Raw genomic sequence first — 26,327 nt, 5'->3', positions numbered from 1 at the left:
TCACACTTAAAGAAAGATGATTCTAATAAAGGTCTTGTGGAAGTTATTGACCTCGTGGATTGCTGGTTCTTTCTTCAAAAGTTTGTCTTTTCTGGTTAACTTGTTACCTACATAATACACAGGACATGATATACAAGTAGCTAAGTAGACCACCATTTTTGTATTGCAATTACAGTATCCGGGACATTTGATTGATTTTCCATAACCTTGCACCATAACATATGGTCCATCATTCACATATTTACAACTTTTACAAAATCCACATTTACTCATTTTTGACATGTTATACAGCTGGCCCTTATTATAGTTTTCCATACATTCTTTTAAATTAATGCCCCGACTGTAGGTGATCTTAGGAAAATTACCTATTACTTCACTAAATTCATCCTTGTTTGAAAAGACACTAATCCAAGTGTCATTTAATATTTAACTACGGTCCTCATTGTAAGGTATAATAAAGGCATCCCTTTTGTTAGTAGTTGTCGTTTTTGTGGATAGAGTATCTAATCCAAATTTTATAATGGGTTTATATGCGGTATTCCTTTTAGTCTTTACTTCTTCCCTAATTTCATGTAAAAGGTTACATGGATAACCCCTGTCTAGAAACATATTAATAAGTGTTTCCAATTCAAGAGTAAATTTGTTATCTTCACTAATAATACATGATAGCCTAACCATCTGTCCCTTTACAAGATTCTTTTTTGAAAGTGTGGATGGCAACTACTGTAATGCAGAAAAGAATTTGAATAAGTCTTTTTCCTAAAAATATTGGACTCAATATTACCATTGTTAAAATAAAATTGAATGTCTAAATATTCACAATTTTTCTCATGTATTTTACTTGTAAAGGTCAAAAAAGTTGATGTTGTACCAAGAAACTGGATAAATTCCTTTATTTCATCTTTATTGCCCTTCCAAAAAATAAGGATATCATCCAGGTACCTAACATAAAGTGATATTTTTGACCAGTACATGGAAGTAAAAATGCATTGGGTCTCCCATTGGGCTAGCACTAAGTTTGCATATATTGGCGCACACCTGGCACCCATTGCTACCCATGTACATTGTCTAAAATATTCACCATCCATGAACATATAGTTGTTAACTTTTTGCATACTATATACATTACATTTATATTTATGTGTGTTCCTTATGGAATTGGTAGTTATATTTATAACAGGGAATGGCAAGCTAGTATTTATTAACTAATTATTCTGGCAGCTATAGTTGTTACGATATGCCAAGTTTTAACAGTTAGTTTTTACTATTACATTTAGTTTTTACTATTTACATTATAATAATAGTTTTAATCCAACTTTTTAAATGTGTTTTTTTAAACTGGAATACTTAATTGTGTAATTGATTGATTAATTAAGAGCATTGTGTAATTAGGAGGGAATTTATTTAACAGTCACTACCAGATGATGTGTTAGTACTCTGAAGATGCCCATATGACAAGAGGGTGAAAGCGCTTAGTACTTATACATGTATATATATTTTTTACTGAGTTTCCAGTTCGCTTTATTATTTTTTGGTGTATTGTGATATCTATTAATAAACCTTGTTTCGTGTGGCAACCTGAAAGCCTTCGCTTTGTTTTATTTTAGGATGTATGCCTAGCTCAGACAGCTTGTCAGCCATGGCTGAGTGGGATATTGTATCAGATGACTTTGATTAGGTTAAGATACGCATTATGCATTGTTTTACCCTCATCCCATACCGTGTTGAGCCTTTCATTGAAGCCTACCTTGTTAAGCAAGCATGACCTTCCCTTAAAAAAGCCAAATTGGGATGGGTCCAATGTTTACAGGTTACCAATGGCCTTGTTTGTCATTTCCATGATAATTAGATCCATGGCTTACATATTATTCCTGTTAGACTGAAGAGTATGCAGTTCCCTGGGTCAGTTGATGGTCCACCATGGTAGATGGGAATGACTGTTGTGGTCCTGCATTCATTAGGATCCTAGGCAGTTTCAAGGCTTTAGTTGAAGAGTGCCCAAAGTGGTCCTGATGTGTTGTGTTTTAGATTGTTCGGGAGGTAACCAGGGATGTGGTTGTGACCCATGGAGGCTATGTTCTTGGCTTTAGCAAGATCTGCCAGCACCTGTTCCCTCCTAATAGTTAGAGGTGTTTTTTCAACAGGATTTTGCCTGGTTGAGCTAGAAGGGAGTGGGGGTGAAGTTTGAACTGAATTTATCAGCCAGTTAATTTATTATGTCTCCCTAATTGGTGAAGGTGGTACATTTCAGCACCTGCTGTGTGCTACCTTTAATGTTCCAGACATAGCTAAAGAAGGCCTTGTGATTTTCCTTAATCTGCAAAGCTATCCTGACCTCTAGTCCTTAGTTTCTTGCTTAATTGTTTAAGAGAGCACTTGTCTTTTAGGGAGTTTTATATATTGAATGCTTTAATGCACTATTTTTTATCAGGAAACTGAAAGGTAAAATTGTAAATCCACTATGTTTCCAGTTAGGCAATGAAGTGATTATCCAACTATAAGGACACAGGAAGTTCACTTACTGAAAAAAAAATAGTTTGCATTTCTCTTGACAAACAAAACCATATATCATAGTGCTAGGGAAACAAATGGATACACTCATTATATAACTATAAATATAACAACTGCTGCCACAAATAAAATTAAAAGGTCAAGTTCTAGGAGGCTGTAAAGTATAATTCTCAGTTTGTTATACAGAATCTGAGAAAACCTATGTAAGCTGTATTAAACAGAGTCTTTACGCAAACATATTCCTACTCGGGCAACAGCCTGTAGTGAAAACCGTTCACAAAGTGGGTGGGGGGTGGGGGGATCACATGAGACCTCAACAGTTTTAGATGTCCTTCAGATGTCCATGTTGCAGGATTATAACATGAGGGATTCCACGCCTAGGTGACCTGAACATCTGGCTAGTGTACCGAAGACTTAAAACAACTGCAAGGTATGTTGATGTTGCACATAGAATAGCAGCCGAAGTAGGCCATAAAAGTGATGTCTGCACATACCATCCTCATAGCCGGCCTTAGGCATAGGCCAACTAGGCGGCTGCCTAGGGCGCCGCTGTAGCAGCGGCGCTTTTCCAGTAATTATCTGGTGTAGGTAGACCAAGATGGGGGCACTGGGTGAAGTCATGGGGGTCGCCATGGAGCCCTTTTTCCTAGGGCACCAGTTCATCCTCAGAACTTCTCTGCCGTCAGTCTAATGACATCTTCTACCATTCGTCTGATTGCCAAGTGGTTGCTGTTTCAGATAAGTGTTTTTTCTTGCTACTATATGTTTTCCAAGGTTAACGTTATCCAAGAAAGGCACATGCCATTGTGTTAGACAAATTCCACACAAAGATAACCACGATCAGTGTCTTTTCTGTCTGGGGTCAGATCAAGACTATAAGGCTTGCTCGATTTGTCAGGTGTTTGTCCCTAAGACACTCAGCAGTCATCTTTCTGCCCTGAACATCTACCATGAGAATCAGAGACTCAAGCGACTAGTGTTTGCAATGGAGGGTACATCTGGTGAGCCTCCAAAGAAGGTAAAAAAGGTTAGGCCTGAATCTTTGACTGTCCCTCTGAACCCAGACATCCCTCTCAAGGTCAGTGAAGGCTGGAGGTCCGTTTGGTGCCTTGTTCTCTTCCTGCAGCGAGTACTGGTTTGGAAGCCGTTAAAGAGAGTTCCATTAGTATGTCCACAGAGGCCTTGCAGACATCCATTCAGGACATTAAGGAAGAACTGTGGCTCACTTCCTTGGAAGTTCCTCGCAGTACTTCTCCTGGCTTAGCTGTTGAAGTCAGTCCGACATCTGTGCCGGAACACAGGCCTATATCAGCCCATCCATCCCAGCCTAGGATGTGATCCTTCCTTAAAAAAACAAAAACATGTTTCCACCTCTCTGGATCCTTCCCCAGACTGGCAAGCTTTTTCCCCAGGGAATTCTTAATGCTTTCCTAGCACTGGGACCTTCCTGTGTTCAAACTGCTACTCCAGTTTCTCCTCCTCCTTTGCCTAGAATTTCTGCTGTGAAACAGGAGGCCTCTGAGGAAGGAGTTTCATCCTCAGATGAGTCTCTGGCTTACTCAGCACGAATTGATTCCCCCCTGGGTTATGCTTCCACTGAAGTTGATTTAGTGGAGGAGACTCCCCTGAGGAAGACATATCCTTTGAGAAACAGTCTCAAGGATGAGAGACTTTTTCAAGTGGGAAAGCTCACAAGTTTCAGAATTGCAGAAGATGTGCTACAACCTCTTACAGATGGACCCCCTTTCTCCTTCAGCTATTCCACCTGCCCTGCGTACCTTTTAGGATACTTTTCTTTCTCAGTCCAAAAATACAGATTCACAACCTCATAAGTTTTACAAGGTCCCTGAGGACAGCAAATTTATTTTCAAATGTGCCTCTGCAGATCCTACTGTGATTTCAGTGTCTGCAGGTTGACATTCCAGATTTTTGACCTCCACTACCCTTCTTCCCTCAGATAAATACAGCAAGATGATGGAGAGGATTCATAAAAGTCTACACATCCTGTACTTTGGCCTTCAGGGCCATTAACATTAACTATCAGACTCATATGTCTAAGTATGTTCTGGCCCTGTTTTCTCAGGCTTCACAGTTGTTGACAGATCTTCCTGATTCTGCAGCCAAAGCACAGCTTTCCTCTCTCTTGACAGCCTCCTCCCAAGTAACTGCACACTCCATAAAGTGCAGCCATGATGCAGCTGAGGTATCTGCTAGATCATCTGAATCTGGATCTGTCCTTAGGAGGTATTCCTTGCTAATATTGAAGCATTTGCCTGATGATATCAAGCCAAATGTTATGGATGCACCTCTTGACAGTTCTGCTGTTTTTGGTGCTAATGCTGCTGCCCTTTTCAAATCCCTTCAAGAAAAAAGGGAAAGAGTTACAGGAACTGAAGCACATTTTTGTGTTCCCAGTCCCAAAGTATTATAGGAACTATCCTTCCAAACCTGATTTTTTGGAGGAAGAAAACCCTCACCCCTCCTCTCCCTCACAAGAAGGGAACACACAGACAGAGCTCCACCAAATCTCAACCAGCGTCGGCTCAAAAGCCCCCATATTCTTGACTAGTTAGGTAGTCTGTGACTACCTGCCCAGTCTCTCCAACATTCCTCTTTCCCAGTGCCTCTCTCACTTTCTTTTTTCATGGAAAACCGTTATCACAGACAAATGGGTCTTCTGTTGTCCAAAACGGCAACTACATGGTGGAAATCCATTCCTTCTTTCATGGGCATCCCTCAACACCCTCAAAACCAGCTGCTTCTTTTCCCCTCAGGTGCTTCAAGACTTGATCTCACAGTGGACCATTCAGGAAGATCCCCCTCTGCAAAGAGGAGAAGGGTTCTATTACAAGATGTTTCTAGTCTCCAGGAAAGATGGTTCATAGAAACCAATTCTAGATCTGTCCCAACTCGGTCTTTTTCTTCAAGTTTCCACCTTCTGCATGCTGGCTGTCCAGACTTTGTTCCCTGTCTTGCTTCCTCAGGCCTTTATGGTTTCTCTAGACATCAGGAATATATATCTTCATATCCCCATTCACCCTCTATTCAGGAAATTCTTATTTTTTTTGTTGCTTCCTCTCATTTTCAGTTTTGTGCTTTGCCCTTTGGACTCTCCGTGGCTCCAAGGGTCTTCACAAAATGTTTGACTCCTGTCATTGCCTTTTGCAGACTTCACAGAATTCTGATTTACCCTTATCTGGATAACCTGCTTATTCAAGCAAACCATCCAGAGGTTCTGCAACAGAACCTGCAAACCACCATATCCCTGCTCCAAAGCCTGGTGTTCACTGCCAGCTACAAGTCCTCCCTCAACACTTCTCAGGATTAGGTTTTCCAAGGTTGCAGGGTAAGGACAGACCATATGATGGCTTTTCTCCCTCTGCAGAAAAGACAGTTTTTGCTGACCTACTTCCAGCAGTTGCTTCCTTTAACTTCAGTGTCACCTAGAGAGTTTCTCCAAATGCTCAGGTTCGTAGCATCTGTTTTTCCCCACGTTACCCTCAGACAGACTTCACATGCAAAAATTCCACTGGTATCTGAAAACACTCTGGTGTCAGCATGCTCGACCTGTGAAGTTTGTTCTTTCTCTTCTTGCTTGTCTGAAGAAAGAGATACACTGGTGGATTCAACAAATATCTCTGAATCCAGGTCTTCCACTACAGGCCCTGCATCATATGCAGGAACTATTTACAGATGCTTCAGACATGGGGTGGAGAGCAAAATTGGGAAACTTAAAAGTTCAAGGCCTGTGGTCCTCTTCTATAGGGAAGTACCATATCACCATCAGAGAGATGAGGGCTTTGATTCGTGCTCTCCAAGCTTTGTAGTCCTCTCTCCGCCCAGGTCCCCTGAAACTGTTAACAGACAATACCACAGTGCTTTGGTATGTGAACGAGGAGAGGGACACAAAGTCATACCTGCTGTGCAGGTTGGCCCTTCAGGCCTAGGAGATCAGGTCTTTGTACTAGATGTTTACATTCCTTCAGCTCAAAATGTTCTGGCAGACACTCTAAGCAGGTCCATGACACAAGCCCACAAATGGATATGTTTCTAGACATTCTTCACCAGTGGAGTACTCCTCAAGTAGATCTCTTTGCTTCCTCCTTGAACAGACAACTTCCAAAATTTTCTGCCAGAGTCTCAGATCCTCTGGTAATGAAGGTAAACGCTCTTAACAGTCTCGTGGAAGGGGATTTGTTTATGCGTTCCCCCCTTCCCACTCATTCAGAAGGTTCTGCCAAGGCAGCACTGGTTCCCTCTTCTTTTGCAGTTGGCCAAGGGCAGTCATCACAAGTTACCTCACAGGGTGAATCTTCTCACACAAGACAAGGGATCTCTTATCCACCCACATTTAACAACTCTGAGCCTGACTGTGTGGGTGATAGGCTTCTGATACCTTTCTGACACCTTTTTTCCTTAGGTCGTGCTTCTAGTCCTGCAGGACATCAGGAAACCCAATAGTAGGAGATCCTACTTGTCCAAATGGAAGAGGTTCTCTGTGTGGTGTCCGAAGAAACTGCTAGATCCATTTTCAATGGACAGTCTCCTAGTTCTTTCTTATTTGCGTGAGCTGCTTAAGGTCAGATAGACTTGCTCTTCTCTTAAAGCCCACTTATCTGCCATTTCTGCATGTCTGCCTCTAGCTCCTCCTTTAGCTTCTAGGTTAGAGGTTAAGCTGTTCCTTAAAGGTGTCCTTCACATCAAACCTCCCAGGAAACCTGTTCCTCGTCCCTGGGATTTGAATTTTGTACTGGAAAACCTTACTCAGGTTCCTTTTGAGCCTGCAGTCTCTGCTTCTTTGAAGCATTGCACATGGAAGATAGTTTCACTGGTAGCCATCACCTCTGCTAGAAGAGTCTCTGAACTTCAAGCCTTAATGGCTTCCCAGCCTTTTCTCATCTTCCACAAGGATAGGGTTTCACTCCATGCTAACCCATCCTTCATGCCTGAAGTGGTTAATTACTTGTCCCTTAACCAATGTATTCATCTACCTACCTTATTTCCTTCCCCTCAAAATTCTAGTGAAAGGGTTCTACATACCTTGGGTGTGCATAGAGAAGTCCGATTTTACCTAGACAAGACCAAGTCCATTAGGAAATCAGAGCAACTGTTTCTGCCTTTCATCCCAGGGTGCTGAGAAAACCTGTTTCTAAACAGACTATTTCCACTTGGATCTCTAAGGCCATTTCCTTATGGTATGTGTTCCATGGAAAGACACTTTCTTCCTCAGTAAAAGCTCACTCCACTAGGGCTGTAGCTTCCTCTGGCAGCTTCTTCAAAGGTCTAGACACTGCCTGTGTTCTGGAAGGAACTACATGGTCTTCTGTCCACACCTTCACCAAACACTACAAGCTGGATACTATCTCCAGATCCAGAGCAGGCTTTGCCAGGGCAATCCTGCATAGTTTCATGGAGACTTTTTCTGCTCCAGCCACCCTTTCCCTTTCAGGAGCTTTGGTACTCTCCCTCATGTTACAAATACTGCAATATGGGACTAGAAGGACATGGAATAGTTGTGTAAAATCTTATCATAGTCCTAGATGTCCTTCTCGTCTATTTTGCAGTATTCTATCCCACCCTTCTTCCCCCTTAGTTCATGCCTTTCTTAGGATGATATTTTGTTTTTACCTCCTATCCTTGGGCTGGTGTTCTGACTGAAGCATTCAGTTCTGAGGATGGTATGTGCAGACACTTTTATGGCCTATGTCAGCTGCTATCCTATGCGCAAAATCGCACATAACTTGCAGTAGTTTAAGTCTTTAGTATACTGGCCTGACATTTGGGTTGTCTAGGTGGGGAAGGACATCTATGGTTATGGTAAGATTTTACACTATTCTTGAATCAATATGACAAATTTTGTATGTAAAATCATGGAGAGAATCATAATGGAGCTTCCCAACATAACACAATGAGATCAATCGTGCACTTTTCGTTGAACAAGCAACAGCACTTAAGCCATTTTTGTTTGCTGCTCATCTTGACCTTCTCTTAGCATTTTACATTGTTCCTGATAAGGGAATAATGGACAAATTAAAACCATTAAGTGTCCATTTATACATTGTTTTGGTAAACACTGTCTAAGCAAAAAGGCACAACAGATCATGTGTGTCAGTGGCTCATCAGGTAGAATACTTGCCTTTGGTGCTTAATATCAGAAGGCTGTGGGTTCTATTCTGACTTGAGATGCTTGGATTGATTTCAATTACTGACTTTGCAGTGTAGCATACAGGGTGCTGTACTCCTGAGTGTGCTGTAGTTCAGATGAGACATTAAACCGATGACCCATCTGTTTGAGTCAGTGTTACCTATGCTGGATGTAAAAGATCCCACTTTACTGAAGATAAGAGTTGGGATTGCTTTAGCTCAGCAAAGTGACATGCTCATTGCAACATACTGTATGGAACAACATTGTACTCTTCATTTTTCTTTCCAAGAACTGGCTTTATGAATAAGGTACAGTCTTCAGTGAGTAAGCATATCCCTATAATGTAAGTATAGTGCAGCTTTATTTATTTTTTAAACATTGATTCTTGTTTGAGCGAGAGCTGTTGCTCAAAATTTGAAAACGGCTCCGTGTTTTATATGGTGGTCTCTGAGCAACTGAGCTGTTTTTTTATAATGCTTTTTTATGCCCTGCACAAAGTGGAAAAGGATAGTGAGACCGGATCTGAATCCCAGTGTTCATTGTTAACTTTGTTGCTGGGTAAATGTGTACTAAACCTTCAGATTTAAGCAGTATTTCTGTTACTGTGTTTTTCTGTCTTTGAACTTCAGATGGCAACAATGGCAACATTGATGAGAGAGTAGGGTACAATGCCACTAACCAGGAACAAGGTGGAGGCTTTATGTTTTAGCCAATATGACATAAGAACGTGTCTTACAACGATGGATGTCTTTGTATGGTCTAGCAGATGTATTGTCCTCCTTGCAGGAGATTGTGCCTCTGATCATGATGAGCTGTGATGTTAGTTTTTTTTTTAATGAAGTTTGCTGGTTGCTTATTCTAGTTGCTGTGTGTTGCTGTACCGATGATGGATGCTCTGTTTTTTTTTTTTTGTGATGTGAGGCTTTCACTGGTTTAGTTTACTGGATAGCTGCTGGCACACTTGAGAAAGCTTGTGAGCTCAGATTGCTGCATTAGATCTGGTGCAGGAACTGTCATCGTTGCTCTACTTCTTAAATGCAGTTCAGTTTTGGAAACGTGTTCTGATTTAGTGGATGGAGTAGTATACAGCTCTGAGGCATTGAAATAGTGTATGTGGAGAGGGATGATATAAAATATTGTAAATCACTTTTCCCACCCAGTGTCTGCCAACCTTTTGTGTGGGCAGGGGGAGACAGCATTATTGCATCTTAGTTCTAGCACTATACACTGGTTTGTTTGTTTGTGTCTTTTGGCTTTTCCCAGTTAAGGGGTCGCCACAGCGGAACTCCGGTCCGCTAATGATTAGTAGTGGATTTTTACGTACCGGATTACCAGCCCTGACGCACAACCTTCAACAAAGGCATGCCCCATTCACGTATGCCTCCACACAGAAGACGCTCTAGCTGAGAATCGAACGGGACAACGTCTTGCTATGAGGCGACAACGCTACCGCAGCACCACCACCGCAGTATAGCACTGTACACTGGTAAGAACTATATATCAATTTTGACAAGTTTAGTTTTAGAGTCTTTCAACATAGGTTAGCCATACTAGCAGCTATTTGGACTGCACTGAATCTGTTGTGTTCTTATAACTGGCTCGGTGGGTAAGTCTAGGTTTGTTCCACACACAGCGGGTGGTTGATTAGAAACCCCCAGTGCACAAGGACATCTTACACAGGGAATGTAGGGATATGCAAACACACACACACACACACACACATATATATATATATATATATATATATATATATATATATATATATATATAAAATAGGTTTACTATGAAATAGTCGACTTTCAAAATAAATTCCTATCTGAAATATCGATGCACATGTTCGAAACGGAATGTCAAAAAGGTCAGAATGTCGCCAACACACTTTCTCAAGTGAATTCAACCTTTCCTGTCATCCATAGACTGCAATTGGACACTGCATATCATGTGACATAACTGTTATGCAGGGGGGCAAGCCACCCCTACCCCCCCCCATGTGGAGGCTTGCGCCACCCCCACCACCCCGCATATTACATATTCCATCTCTGAGATCGTACTACAGATGGGGAAAGGCTAATTTCTTGCTCCGCACTGTACCATGGTCTTTTGTCATAAGGTCGATCACATATGTGCAAATGCTCAGTGCATTCGCTGAACCAGGACTCGCACAGATGAAGGTTCAACAACACGGATTCAGTCAACTAAATTTCGATATCCCGTAGTCATTGAACCTTCACTCACAATTTTGGTGGTAAACTATATAATATATATGCATACAAACACACACTTGACATTTGCTAGGGGCCCCTAAAATGGTAACACTGACCCTGCTTCTCGAGAGTGATCACCTATGTCTTTGTGTGTATCTGCACTCTCAAGTGTAGTCTGTGCTAGTCATGCTGGTTTTCCCATAAGCTGCAGTCTTATCACAAAATGATAAGTTAGAGACTGAAAGCATTTGAGTGCATTTACTGTGAAGCATTCAGCTCTTTGTCAGTCTCTGCTACGTGTTCATATACAGCAAATATGTAGAAAAATCCAAGCAAGCGAAAAACAAGCCAAGGAACAGTATAAGCAGTACGAACTGTTTTAATAAAATTAGCGCTTTCGGAATAGTCGATGCTTTTCCTTCTTCAGATAACAAATGCAATGCGTTTAAACAATTTATACACAAACACATCTCAATTAATTAATGGACAATTAATCAATTAGTAATTAACATAATAAGGTAATCAAGACAGCCAACTTTTTAAATTCACTATATTAAAACAAGTAATTCAGGATGAGAGGGGTGGGCCATGGCAGATAAAACTGGAAATTGAGGAACTCCTATGGCAAATTAGGTGTGTTGCCCATATTCCCCAGGGCTAAATGAAAGCATCTCTATTAAATGCTTTCTTAAGCGTTAGCTTTTAGCCAAAATAAACTAATGTAGTATTTTTGAGAGGCTCTAAATAAATTGCACATAGGTAATTTTTTATCTTAACGTATTTTGTTGATGTATTTAATACGCGATATTTTGGGTTATTAAGTTGGCTGTCTTGATTATCTTATTATGTTAATTACTAATTGATTAATTGTCCATTAATTAATTGAGATGTGTTTGTGTATAAATTGTTTAAACGCATTGCATGTGTTATCTGAAGAAGGAAAAGCATCGACTATTCCGAAAGCGCTAATTTTATTAAAACAGTTCGTACTGCTTATACTGTTCCTTGGCTTGTTTTTCGCTTGCTTGGATTTAAAGGTTTTTAGACATTTATTTGTTTTAAGTTTATTTATGGCGAACTCAGCTGGAGCAGTTTCGCAGAAGGATTTGTTCTCACAGGAAGAGCTTTTATTTCAACCCTCTGACAACAATAATGTTGCACCCGGGGAGGCGAATGCCATCGGAAACCTCACGGCACTTATTCATGTCCTTATGGGCCGTGTGGATAACCTAACTTAGAGGATGGATAATTTACTACCTGCTTCGAACACCACGGAACCTACTATTCAACCTAGAGGGAATGTAATTAATGCAGCCTTACAACCAACACCAAACAATAATATCGTGTCAGCCTCTAACAGTCATTCTTCGCCAGTTTCCATCATTCACGGAAGTAGGGGCAATCAACAACAAATTACAACGGATAACGTTATTGAGTTAAATGGGCTTGAACGTGATACAAGAACCCAGAGACACACTAATAATGCATCGCAAGTAACCGCTAATGAGCCTGCACTGGCTAATGAGCTTTTACCATCCATTGGAGCCTTTTTGAACAACGAGAAGTTTTTTGGTAACAGTCCGTTGCAGACAGCAGCTTCTCCTGACACTTCAGGGGTGAGTAACCTCTTAACTAACATTAATGAATTTGATAAAAAATTATTTCGCTGTAGGAAACTACAGCTGGAAATTGCTTACCTGGATGAATGCTTACAAAAGGAACTAGTGCCGAAAGGACTAAGACAGTGGAGGTACCCCGTCGGCTTGATCGATGGATCAGAGTTCCACTGTGAGTTGCTGAACTTGTTTAATAAACAAGGTTATGAGTTCATTAGAGCACTCATTAACCACTATAAATCTGAAGTCATTTGTTTAAAAAGCGAGCTAGAAGTGCTGGATCAATTAATTAAATCTAATGTTGATTTTCCTCGGTACAAATATGAGTACACGAGGATTTTTAACAGCATTGAAGCTAGCATCAGTAAAATGACTGATACCAAAAAGAAGAAAATTGCTAGGGATATGCAGCAATATGCTAGTAAAAAGGCATATCCACCTCCACCACCTAGTTACGCTTCTAGTAACCGCCCCAATGTCCCTAATGAAGAAAATTTTAATACCGAAGGCTTGTGTGATAATGACAATGTATCAGGGCAAACACCTACTTTACGTAGGAGTGATCGAATTAAAAACAATCAAAATAACAACAATCACCAAGCCTATGTTACCAATATTAACCCTCAACCATCAACTAGTCACCGTCAGGGTTTTCAAGTGGTTCAACCCAACCAGATGAAGAAAATGATACCAATGGACAACCAGGGATGAATAAAGAACAAAAGGAACCGACGAAGGAAATAACTAGGATTGACTCATTAAAACCACAAATCTTAACAAATACAAGAGGGGATTTTCACATCTATAATTATACAGATTTGATTATTCCTCAAGACATTATTGATTTCTTTGCAGTAGTATTAATTTTTGTACCCGAGTCCTATATGAACCTAGTGAACACTATTGTTGATCTTAAATTATTTTCACGTAAAATTAATCTGACTGCTTTGTTAGGTTCTACTTCACTAGTTAATAGTTCATTTAGAGTGCCTAGTCTGTATAATCCACCCTTGCACCCAAACATCCTCTGTTTTGAGAAAATGTGTGAGATAGATTTTCGATCCTATAGTAAACATATAAACAAAAATAAGAAGGAGGGTAGTAATATAAATAACAATGAACGTGATTTCATTCAATTACTCAAAGATTGTAAAATCAGAGTAATGAAGCCGGACAGGGGCAGTGGATTGGTCTTCATGGATCATGCAGTATATGTTACATCTATTACTAAGCACTTAGATACCACAACTTACAATATAGTTAGTCTAAATGAAATAAATACATCTTTTAAGAAAATTAGAGAGACACTAGATGATTTTCTATTGGAAAGGGCTATAGATATCGACTTGTTTAACTTTCTGACAATGTTGGCCCCTAGAACACCGGCCCTGTTTGGCACACCCAAGATCCACAAGAGAATAGCTGACCCTCCATTTAGACCTATAGTTGATGGTCGTGGGTCCATTATGTACGGTTGTGCCAAATATGTAGATTCTATTTTGAAACCCTTAATACGTAATGAGCAGCAAATATGTAAAGACTCCTGGAGTTTCCTAAGTGAACTTAGTAAGATTCAATTCAATTCTGACTACAAGTTCTTGACAATTGATGTCAGGGACTTATACACTGTCATTCCTCAAGCCGTGGGTTTAGAGTGGATTAGGGAATTTATGGTACAAAGGAAGGTTAGTGAAAATACAATTTATGTAGTTGGGGCCCTGTTGGAGATCATCCTTAACAACAATTACATGGTTTTTGAAAGTAAAAGGTATCTTCAAAAAACTGGGGTAGCTATGGGGTCTCCATGTGTAGGAAGCTTCGCCAATTGTGTAATGGCACATTGGGAGAAGACACTACTGTTTAAAAACAAGCTCTTCCAAAAATATGTCGCTTGGTATACTCGTTACCAAGACGACATGTTTTTACTTTGGCATGGCCCTAGTGAAATTGTCCATGATTTTGTAGTTTCCATTACATCTCTAACAGATTTCTTTGAATTTACTTATAATTTGCAATATGACAATATAAACTTTCTGGACATTCACGTGTATAAAGACATACACCATGGCGCCTTTAAAAGTACCATATTTAGGAAACCTACTTATTCGAATTCCCTTCTTCACTTTTCTAGCTGCCACCCTTACCACCAGAAGAAATCTGTTGTTAAGGGTCAGATGGTTAGGGCAGCTAGAATGGTTTCAGATGTGAATGAATTTATGAAAGAATGTGAAGTAATCGGAAATATGTTTTCTAACAGAGGGTACCCTACAATGCTAATTTCAAAGATCACTACAGAAGTTATCACTAAAAGACAAATAGGGTATTTTAAACCCTTACTGTCTAAGGACAACATAGCGGAACAAGTTAATCTTGTAGATAGACATACCAATGTCTCTGATGGACCTACCAACAAATTTTGCACTAGCTTCTTATGCACATACAATCTAGATCATGCTTTTATTAGAGAGATCTTGAATAAGAACTGGGCTCTCATCACTGAGGATAGTAGTTTGAACAGTCTGCTTGGCGATCAGTTAAAGATTACGTATAGACGAGGGCTCAATTTAAAATCACTACTGGAATATCATAAAAAAACATCTGTGTCTAGGAATAAGGGTATGATTAAATGTGGAACCTGTCAACAATGTAAGCACTTAAACACCGCTTATCAGTTTACAATAAATGGTAAAAACTACAAAGTCCAGGGTAAATATAATTGTGACTCTAGGGGTATTATCTACGCAGCAATATGCCAAAACTGCACCGCTTTTTATATAGGGAAGACAGAAAGGAACCTTAAACAGCGTATATATGAGCATCAATACGCTATAGCCAAAGGGGATAAGACAAATGCCCTGGCAAAACATACACTTCTGTTTCCCAACCATATTTTTAAATTCACTATATTAAAACAAGTAATTCAGGATGAGAGGGGTGGGCCATGGCAGATAAAACTGGAAATTGAGGAACTCCTATGACAAATTAGGTGTGTTGCCCATATTCCCCCAGGGCTAAATGAAAGCATCTCTATTAAATGCTTTCTTAAACTTTTAGCACTTAAGCGTTAGCTTTTAGCCAAAAGAAACTAATGTAGTATTTTTGAGAGGCTCTAAATAAATTGCACATAGGTAATTTTTTATCTTAACGTATTTTGTTGCTGTATTTAACACACAATATTTTGGGTTATTAAGTTGGCTGTCTTGATTATCTTATTATGTTAATTACTAATGGATTAATTGTCCATTAATTAATTGAGATGTGTTTGTGTATAAATTGTTTAAACACATTGCATTTGTTATCTGAAGAAGGAAAAGCATCGACTATTCCGAAAGCGCTAATTTTATTAAAACAGTTCGTACTGCTTATACTGTTCCTTGGCTTGTTTTTCGCTTGCTTGGATTTAAAGGTTTTTAGACATTTATTTGTTTTAAATATGTAGAAAAACAAACGTGATTTTGAACATAACTGATAAACTTAAGTTTGAGTCAAGTTAATGTATGTAGTTGGTCATCTTGGCTAATCAGTCATACAAGCTTCAAGAAGCACTTTGGATATGGCGTCTCTTGCACTTTTCCTTGTAAGTGGAAAGTATTCTTTGCTGGGTTGGCAGGAAGGAAATTTAATAAAAATGACTCCTCAAATTGTACAAGTTTTGCAAATAAGATATTAAATATGGCTAGCTAGTTGAAATGCCCGATTGAAAAGGTGCTAGTATCCAAACACAAAGAGACTTTTTTCAGCAAAAATAGGATATAGTGACGTGTCAGGTAAGATGAAGGTGAGCTGCACTGTGTGATGTCAGTTTTTAATCGGGTACCTGTACTACTTATAGATGCCAGAGTTCGTAAGCCATTTACTTATCGCAAAAGGAATCATTTCCACTTAGAAAGTGAAGCCTTCTCTCCTGACCAGAAGTCTTAGCACTGCAGATGAGGCATTTTTGGTTAAAAGGAGAAGCCAAATGCTCCTGCAGCACCTTTAGAATCAGTGGTATGAGTGATGGCTGGGAAGGCATGCAAGTAGGGACTATGCATTTGGCATTGTAATTCCTGCAGAGTGTGAGGGTTGAATGAAGTGCAGCTTTAAACACATGAATAACTCACAAGGAAACTGATGAGGTTAATTTTTCCAGAGGACTGGCCAGGGGTTAGTGCTAAATGGTCTGTATGGGATTTGGAGAAAAAAATGGAATAAAATTTCAGAAGGGCAAAGATAAGTTAGGAGATGTGGCCAGAGGATGCTTCTGTGGAAACTGCAGCACTGGTTAGATACAGCACTAGCACACTGTTGCTCTGCACTTTGCAGATATGCATAAACCAGTATCTGAAACTTTAAACCCTATAGCGTTGTTTTTTTAATTTTTTTATATGCTATTGCCACTGTGAAGGTACTACAAGATTTGCTGTGAAACCTGTAAATGTGAAACATAGCTAAAAGTCAAGTAGTCTTAAGACAGATCCCTTGTTCTTGGAAAGTAACTTAATGGTTTATATTAGTTTTCCTAAGTTTCCACTTTACCCAGTAGACTTAATGGTGAGATGTTGGACACACTTGAAGATAGTGTTTCAGCTCACCTGTGGTATTCTTCATAAGTAAATGATAAAAATCAGGTATTTATATGAATGGCTATGAGCTTGAGTAAGCAAGGTGATTTTGTTTTCAGAAAACAAGGGTGTAGGATGTTGTAGAACAGTTGACAGCAGAATACATTTAGCTAAGAATCCTGTTATACTGAGTCTGAAAACGACTAACCACAGGTGTGATTACAGTAGCCAGGATAGTGACTGAGGGAAATCTTTGACTGTCATTATCATGAGAAGAAAATATTACCTTAGATCAGTGTGTTTATTTGCTTTTGGAGCAGCATATTACTAATGCCAGTCTAGCATTTGTTTCATTTCTGGTCACCATTAAAAGCTGAAAAGAAAACTGAGAAACATGATCATGGTATCTTGTGTAGTAGATCTTTTACTGTAATGATTAAATGCACAGTCACAAAGAGCAGGTTGGTGGTGATTTGTTGTTGATTTATTCCATTTTCCTCTGTAGGAGCGATGTCAGGAGGTTTCAGCTTTCAGGCCAGTGATGAACAGCATTTTGCACCACGTCAGATTTTTAGTATCACTGCACAGGCTCTTCTCATCAGTCTTGAAACCAACAAAGTACTTGAGGTTTTTCCAGGTAGGCTTTTAACTTCTTTAAAAGTTGTAATGGCAAACTAAGAGATGGTGTAAAATATCTGTTTTATCAGAGCATCTTGAATATTTAAGAACTTTGTGAGCATTAAATGGTTCAAAAGCTGCCATCTTATTCAAACAAGAGATTCCTCTTGACGTGATTAGCACTGACTTGAAACATTCTCCCATGGGAAGTATTATATTCTCTGTCTGGAGTTGTCTGTTTAAAGCAGATACATTTGCGGTAGTGGTTGCAAAACAATTTATTCGCAGGATGTTTGGGATAAGAAGGTGGTCATCATCATATTCACCATTAAAGTCATAATCAGTAAGGATATACTGCTTGCAAGATGCTCACAACTTCCAGAGCAGTACTCCCCCCCCCCCCCCCCAATTGCTTTGGCTGTCTCCTTCCCACTCTGACTTCAGGATGTCAGTGGTATAAGAGAAGTCATTAGCTATTGCCATCTTCAGATTCTTCTTGCTGCAGTGTTCCAATCAAGTGCTTAGCATTGCCACTCAGTGGTTCAGCCCCTTCCAAAGGAAGACTAGGTACCCCATAGGAGATTTTTCTTCCTAATTTATAGAATATTTCTGATAGTTTCCAGTATTTAGTAATCATTATGACAGTGGTGATGTTGTTAAAAACAATAACTGCATAGATTAAAGAAAACAGATCACACATAAAGATTTCCTTATTTATTGCCTTTTCTGCCGTGGCCTAGAACATGAGGTTGACATCTGCCCACACTGCGTCAGGTTCACCCTTAGGGCAGCCGGAAGAAGGATAAGTCTCTGTGAAAGTTTGCTGCTTGTAAGAAGGCATTTGTGTGGTTCCTTTCTGCCATGGCATCAAACAAGGCCTGTAGGAGCATTTCTCCAAAACCCAGTCACATAGAAAATTACAGGAGGAGATATGATATGAAACCAGTGACAGTCTGACTGGTGCCAGCAGTGTCTCTAGGTCCGACACCACTTAACACATTGAGGTGGTTTCAGTTTTTGTTTCCTTGAGGAGTCTGACGTGACTGCTGTCCAAGCCACCATACTTCAGTCTGAAGTCATGGAGACATAAACCAGCTCTGAGGGCCCCAGATGTAATAATATAATTAGTAAGGAGGACGTCAGTATCACATCAGCCCTAATTCACAACAAAGTTCATGAAGACCAAATGGAGTTCTTAGTCATCTGCTTACTAGACAAGACCCCAAAGGCTGATAATTCTGAGAAACTGACTAGTGCATACAGACCCTGAAACTAAACTAGCACATACCCTGTCACTTGACTTAGCTAAGACTGAGCAAATCAGCAGCCTAGTCTACCCGGACTTCTTGACAAGACCTATTCCATCTGACACCAGAATTTAAGTTCCCAACTCTGGAATTTCCTGAGGTGTCGGTCCCATCTAAGAAGAGAAGGATATAACCTCCTCCTGTAGAAGATTCTTATACCCCAGATTCTGAGGCAGATAAGCAGGCTTTTATGGGCCATTTCTCCCCTCCTCACATGTATGACTCAGACATTGAGGACACCTTATTTGTCTCACCCCAGATCATCTGTCTTTTGGGGATGCCTTTTTTAAGATGGAGATGTTCTAGTTGAGTCCAGTGAATGCTATTCAGCTTAATTAAGATGTAGAGCTTTTATTGGCCTGCCAGAGCCAAGACCATTAGCTGTATCTCCAATCATAAATGCCCATGAAGATACATTTATCATTGTGTTTTTGTAGATGTATTCCCTTCCTTCTGCTGGTAGGAAGCCTTAACACGTTTACCAAATTGAAGATTCTTATAATTTCCATTATAAGAACCCTTTAACTGATCCAGCAGGTAGTGTTCTTGGATTTCAGAAAGATGTCTGCTTCTCCTCCATCCATCCTGCAACCCCATTCCCATTGACAAGGAGAACAGGATTTTCAACCGTTTAGGGGAAAAAGCTTATACTTCTGTAGCCGTGGCATTCAGAGTCTTGAACTGCCAGTCCCATATGATGCATTGCTAACAATCTGCGCTGGGAGAAAATGAGGTCTAAAGCAGAGTAGCCTACCATTAAAGAGCTGAAACAGGAAGTGCTATAATTGTGACCTGTTAGCTCAGATTGCAAGGTACTCCAAAAAGTGTGGTTAAGTTGCAGTGGATATATCAAAAAAAATGTGCAGAGTAGAACGGAGTCTCACTCAGATATGACCATAAAATAAATTATCCTTTTAATTAATGCATAAACAGGATTTCGTTGCGCTACAAAACAGGAACTTCATCAGATAACTTTGCTACAATATGCAAAGACGTTTAAAACAGTGGCTATCCAATCAAATTATAAAATAAGACATACCTTCATTAAACATCCAACAGGACTGTCTAAAACAGACACACCCCCAGCAAGAAGTCTGTGTTTCAAACAACATATCCTAATAGAATATAAACTAAACCAAATATGGAACAACTTTAAGGTTTTAAAATGTTACTATAATATACATGTATAAGACCAGAAAATCACCTAGACAGGGCTTTAAGTTTTAAAAGACATAATACTGAAGCAGCTTCATTTTAGCCCGGCCAGCAGTGTGCCGCTAATCGCGGTTGCTAGGAGAGCTCTGCTTTCTGAAGAAGCAATGGCCATGCTCCCCCTCTGTCCAACTCATTTAAAGTTTGCAGCACAATAAATTTAAAAGAATAATCACTGTAGGCATTAATATGTCTAACAAGGGCACTTGTGGTTTTATTTTCTCGAATATCGGAAAGGTGTTCAATCTGATTTTTAAATTTCCGCTCGGTCTTGCCCACATAAAAACAGGGGCAACCCAAGCAGGTAGCACAATAAACCACTCTCCTGGTGTTACAACTGGGTTTACCATAAATTTGATTGGTTTGGTGGTTGATCTCAATTTGACTCGCTTCTAATATGTGCTTACAAAAAAACGCAGGCACCACACTTTCGCATATGCCCTTTGATGTTCATAGATTTGGAATGCTCAAGTATACACTTCAAATCGGTACCTTTTTAAAAACTATAGTGGGTTTCTCACCAATTCTTTCCCTCACACTGAGTTCATTGGCCAGGACATTCCAATGTTTAACTAAAATATCTTTGATGGCATAACAGTCTTCGCTAAAGGAAGTAACAAAAGCATTAGTAAAAGATCTCACTTCAGAGTTAGAATTGGTACCTGGGATTTGGAAAGATGTATTGGAATCAGTCTCATGATTTGAAGTACCGTGAGCCATACCATACAGACCCTCAGAACTAATGGATGCTGATTGGTTGTTCAGAAAGGGTTGAAAATGGCTGGAAAAGCACATGAGGAATTCAAGCTTAGAATGGACAGGATATATTCCCTCTGGTGCTAGTATTGGATCTGGGACACAAATTCAGCCATAGCATCACTGCTTCTGAATTACTTGTTAAACTTCTGCAAAGTAGGCTTACCATATACATCTTTAAAAGTTAAAGCTTTAGCTGTGTTAGACTGTGTCCCCATGGTCATCTCTCATATTCCCTGCTGTCAGTAAAACAATTTGTAAATGTAGTTTTACATCTTAGACCACCCAGGAGGGACATCCCACAGTGAAACATCAGCTGTGGTTTACAAAAGCTACCCTGGCTATTACCTTTGTACCAGCTGTTACACCCCCACCCCACCCCCAAGTACTTACCCTAGATGATCATGATCTTGGTGGCTGTCACATCTGCTAGGAGGATCTCAAAATGATGATGAAACTGATGAAGAGTAAACTATTTATTTTCGCCAAGGTCATGGTGTCTGTCCACACCAACCTTTCATCCATCCTAATAGTAGGAAGTGACATATCCTTAAATCAAGCCATTCACTTTCGTGTGCTTTCCCTGATCCCCAGAACAAAGAAGGGAGAACACTGCGTGGTTTGGATAAAACTAAGAAGATAAGCAAATCAGGTCATCTGTTTGTGTCATTTGCAAAAGGAAAGGCAGGAAAGCCTGTGAGCAGACTGTCTGTTTAAATGGCTTGCATGCTTTATATATTTATTCTGCATTTGGAAAGCCAGTTCCAGTGGATGTAAAAGCACATTCAGCTAGAGCCACAGCAGCTGTGACAGCATTCCTCAGGGTTTTTAGACCCATTCAGTTTTGGATCTGGCCGTATGGTCCTCAGTCAGTGTGTTATCAAAGCATTACAGCCAGAGAGTTCCGCTATTTTACATGGTTTACTTCCTGAATGAACACACAGCACTAGTCACCCATCCACTGGTCCAGTGCTATCTCATTTATTGTGACAGCAACATTGGATAATGCAACAAACATAGTGTACGTGTGTTAGGAATTTACCTTAATTGTGGATGTTCAATTACGTTCACTGTTGCTGTTCATGTTTCCCCACTGCTGCTCTCTCTCACTCCCTTTTTGGTCATTAAAGGGTTGGGATAGGTACCTTTCACTACCTTATTCCCTACCTTCCCCTCATCTCCATGCTAAACTTCCATCTTCCTTGAATTCCATGATTTATGGAAAGGAAATTAGAGCCTTTTGGATGGGTTTTCTGGTCAAGAGGCTAATCTCCCTATTTTTCTTGGCTCCACCTGTGCTCTGGTGTCTAGAGAAAGCTGCTTCCTCATGGTAGGTTAAGAGAGGTATCTGACAATGGTATCGTATGATGCCCCTTGTATACCACAGATGACCTGATGTACAAGTGAGAGAGAGAGTTGGCCAAAGTCCATGGGGAAATGTACAGCTGTAGAAGTCAGACTGTACATGGACTGCCTTCAGGCACTATATCTCATTGTTTTTGACTGCAACAGTGAATGTACTTGAACATCTCTAATTATGGAAAGCTCCTAAAGCAGTTATAGTGTCTTCCACTGTCTTGCTGCCTGCTGTGTTTTACGATCCCTTGTCAGCTGATTGGCTTTTTGTTTATAATCAAAGATTATGCTATAAGGGAACTTGTCAGTTGCCTTACAAACAGCTGTTCAGCAGTTCTATTGGCTTTTGGCAGTTTACCATGCTTTTATTTAGGAATGGCAGAATGACATAATTTAAAGAAGATGCAGCCATGAAGGAGGTACACAGTATGGTTGCTAACCTGCTTGCATTTCTCTCTAAGACGCATGATGGCTGGCTACTCCTAGTCTGCGGTAGTGTGATATGATGTATTTCTTAGGTGTGTTGTCCATGTGGGGTCTATATCAGTTCCGTGAAAATTCATTTCAGCGAATACCAACAGAGCAACACGTATTAATCAAACCGTGAATAGACCGAATGCACTAAACCACGAAATTTAAAACATCGAATGGTCATAGTCAGCCAACCCCACCACCCGCTACATACAACCTACCCAAACAAAATAAATAAACCACCTACATACATACACTAACCAAAACCTACTCCTAACCCTAAAGTAAAGCACCAAAACCCAACTTCTAACCCTACACTAAACCCCACATACACAACTGTCTATGCACTATCCTTAACCCCTCCATGACCCTAAGGTCCGTAACTACCACACACTTCCCCTACGGAGATATACCCTAACAAAATAAATAATACACATAAATATATTTAACAAAACCCTACTTCTAACACTAAACTAAACCCCACATACACATCTGTCTATGCACTCTCCTTAACCTCTCCCTAACCCTAAGGTCCATAACTACAGCACACTTCCCTTACAGAGATATACCCTAACAAAATAAATAATACACAAATACATTTAACAAAACCCTACTTCTAACACTACACTAAATCTTACATACATTACCTATCTATACACTTACCGTAACCCGCACCCTACCCTAAGGTCCATACCTATCGCAGACTTACCTTACGGAGCTATACCACAGATGGGCCAACCAAAACACTTTGACATTTCGGATTTTGCTGTTTTGGGCATTCGGCATTTACGTAGTTCGTGCAATACGTGTTGATCATTTCGTATTCGCGGAAACGGCATTTCAGTCGTCTGATAGGGAGCCGTCCATGTGAGCCCTTGCTTTGGAACAGTGCATAGATGCATAGAGTAATCTGTAATATGGTTACCTGCAACATGTACCTGCATATAGCCCATACTTAAAATATGTTCAGGTATGTCCACGTTATAGCTGTAGGAAGGCAGACCACTTGCAGGACTGCATATCCCTAGACTACTTATATGTCCTAAATAGGGAGAGTGTATGTATTGCAGTAGGGACACTTGTAGTGGACCTCCATATGAGTAACCACAGTGTCGTTGACAGTTCACCTATTGAAACCTGTGACCACTTGGTTACCACCCCCCCACCACCACCACCACCTCGCCCATGCTGTCTGTGAAGCCTGACCTTCCCTTGTATATCCTTGTGGATCAGTGTGTGGCAGTCACCCCAGCTGTTTACATGACCATGTCTGGTTCTGCCACTAGTCTGGGGTATCATTTGAGTAAGCCACTGTCTGTAGCATAGCATATCAGTGGTACATGGTGTGCTCCTGTTTGAAAACCATTATTTCTAATTAGTAGTCTGTTGTCCTCAGCAGTCAGTGGCCTATAGATGTGTCTCTAGGGCAGATGGTAGAGGTTGGACAACTTCAGCTGAACTTGCTGCAGGACTCTTGACGCATGTGTGCCATGTTTTAGAAGGAAAGGGTGCTCACTAGCCACTGTGGTACCACATGTTCATAGGTAGGTACTAGGCTATTGGCCCTAGGACCTATACAAGCCCAGTCAAAAAGGTACCCTGGCTTTTGCCACCCAAGAAAATTATTTTCCATGCCACTGTCGAGCAGAGCCACAGAGGTGATCCCTGGGGTGAATTTCCTATTTCCCATCCAATCATCAAGATTTTTCTTGAAGAGTGCTAATGAGGAGCTTTGTTTGATATAGATAGGTAGTTTATTCCAGAGTATGGGAAGTCTCTGGGACAGGAATCTGTCCCTCTGGCATGTTCTGTTTATTGTGGTGACAAGGTTTAGGTTCCTAGAGCATGTAGCTCGGAGGGACTGGGATTTCTTTAAGTGGAGCATGTCCAACAGCTCTGGGTTTGACATAGCTTTGTATGTTAGGCAGAGATCACTTCTGAGCAGGCGATATGCGATGGAGTAAAGCTGGAGTTTTTTGAGACGGCCTGCATAGGGCATCTGTTTGAGGCCGTTAATCCTCTTTGTGAGGTATTTCTGCGGCCTTTCCAGTTGTAGATGTCTTATGAGGTACATACCAAAAGGGGCGTTGTACTCTATAATGGGTCTAATGAGTAGAGGGGAACAATGACCTCTTTTATTCTGGATGAGAAACCTTTTGTGATGAGGTGTGCCATGTAGAAGGATTTCCTGACTACTGTGGCAATGTGATTATCAAAGGAGAGACTACTGTCCACCTGTGTCCCAAGGTCTCTTATCACACCTTCGGTGTTAAGTACACTACCGCCTATGTTGTAGTTCATGGGTACAGAGTTTTTACCAATGGGGATGACCGTGCACATTTTGGCATTGAGCTTGAGGCCATGGCTTTGACACCAGGCATCTGTCTCAGTGAGGCCCTTTTGTAGGATGTCCACATTGTTAGGAGTTTCGATTATGGCTCCTAGTTTGCAGTCATCTGCGAACTTCGTTAGCCAAAGACCTTCTGTGTTAGCCTGTACTTCAGAGAAGTAGATACCAAACAGGAGATGACCCAGGACTGAACCCTGTGGTACTCCACTTGTCACTGGTTTTGAAGTCGGATTTGGAGTCTGCTACTTTCACAGTGTGGGCTCTGTCAGTGAGCCAGTTGGCAACCCATCTTGTGACATAGGGATTTATACCCTAGTTTAGTGAGTTTATCTATAATTCCAGAGTGGGGGATGGTGTTGAAAGCCTTGGCAAGATCTAGATAGGCTGTGTGAACCCCCTTACCCTTGTCTACGGCTTTGGTGACTGCTTCAATGAAGTTATCAGGTTTAGGAGACATGATCTGCCTTTTACAAACCCGAACTGGGTGGGGTCCAGAGTTTGGAGATTACCAATGTTTTTGTTTATAAGTTCCATGATGATACATTCCATGGCCTTGCATTCCAGGCTCGTCAGGCTAATGGGGCAGTAGTTCCCAGGGTCAGTGGTGGCTCCCCCCTTGTGGAGTGGGATAACCGTCACTGTGCGCCATTCAGCAGGCACAAAACCTGAGGCGAGGCTATGATTGAACATGGTACTTAGGTGGGGTGCCAGTTCGTTCTGTAGTTCATGTAGAACGCAGCCTAGGATGTTGTCTGGTCCCATGGATGCTGTGTTCTTGGCTTTGGAGAGTATTGTTTTTACCTGTGCAGCCGTGATTACAGGAACTTTGCATTCTTCTGGTATAGAGATGGGCTCTTTAGGGGGTGAGAGGGGGGTAAAGTTAGCACTGAACCTATCTGCCAGGATGTTGGCAGTATCAGTTGGGTCTGTATATTTAGTGCCATTGTGCTGTAACCCCGAGCAGATCTGAGTGTTGCCATTGAGATTCTTGACATAGCTATGGAATGCTTTGTTGTTGTCTTTAGAATCAGTGGTGATTTTGTTTTCGTAACTAGCTTTGGAGGATTTTATCAGGGATCGCAGCTTCTTACTGAGGCTGACCAGAAGCTCCTCCACTCATGGGATTTTACTCTCTTTTGCAACAGTTTCTTCCTTCTGTTGTACAGTTTGTTTATGGCAGGGGACCACCAGATTGGCTTCCTTTTTTTGGAGGATAGCATCTTGGTTGTGTTTGGGA

The 26,327-nt window shown here is 40.7% G+C and overlaps 1 protein-coding gene across 1 annotated transcript in view; it reads left to right on the top strand.

Moving 5' to 3' along the window:
- LOC122795939 (chondroitin sulfate proteoglycan 4-like) overlaps window positions 1-26,327 on the top strand; it is a 923,439-nt gene that overhangs the window by 437,537 nt on the left and 459,575 nt on the right. Inside the window, exon 7 of the mRNA XM_044064421.1 lies at window positions 17,526-17,657. Coding sequence (XP_043920356.1) covers window positions 17,526-17,657 — 132 coding nt within the window. The remainder of the gene's footprint in view (window positions 1-17,525; window positions 17,658-26,327) is intronic.

Source organism: Protopterus annectens, chromosome 2.part2 (genome assembly GCF_019279795.1).
Source record: "Protopterus annectens isolate FY-2018-M chromosome 2.part2, PAN1.0, whole genome shotgun sequence".
Taxonomy (NCBI): Eukaryota; Metazoa; Chordata; order Ceratodontiformes; family Protopteridae; genus Protopterus; species Protopterus annectens.
Note: the sequence above shows the minus strand (reverse complement) of the source record. Positions and strands in the feature narration are given on the sequence as shown.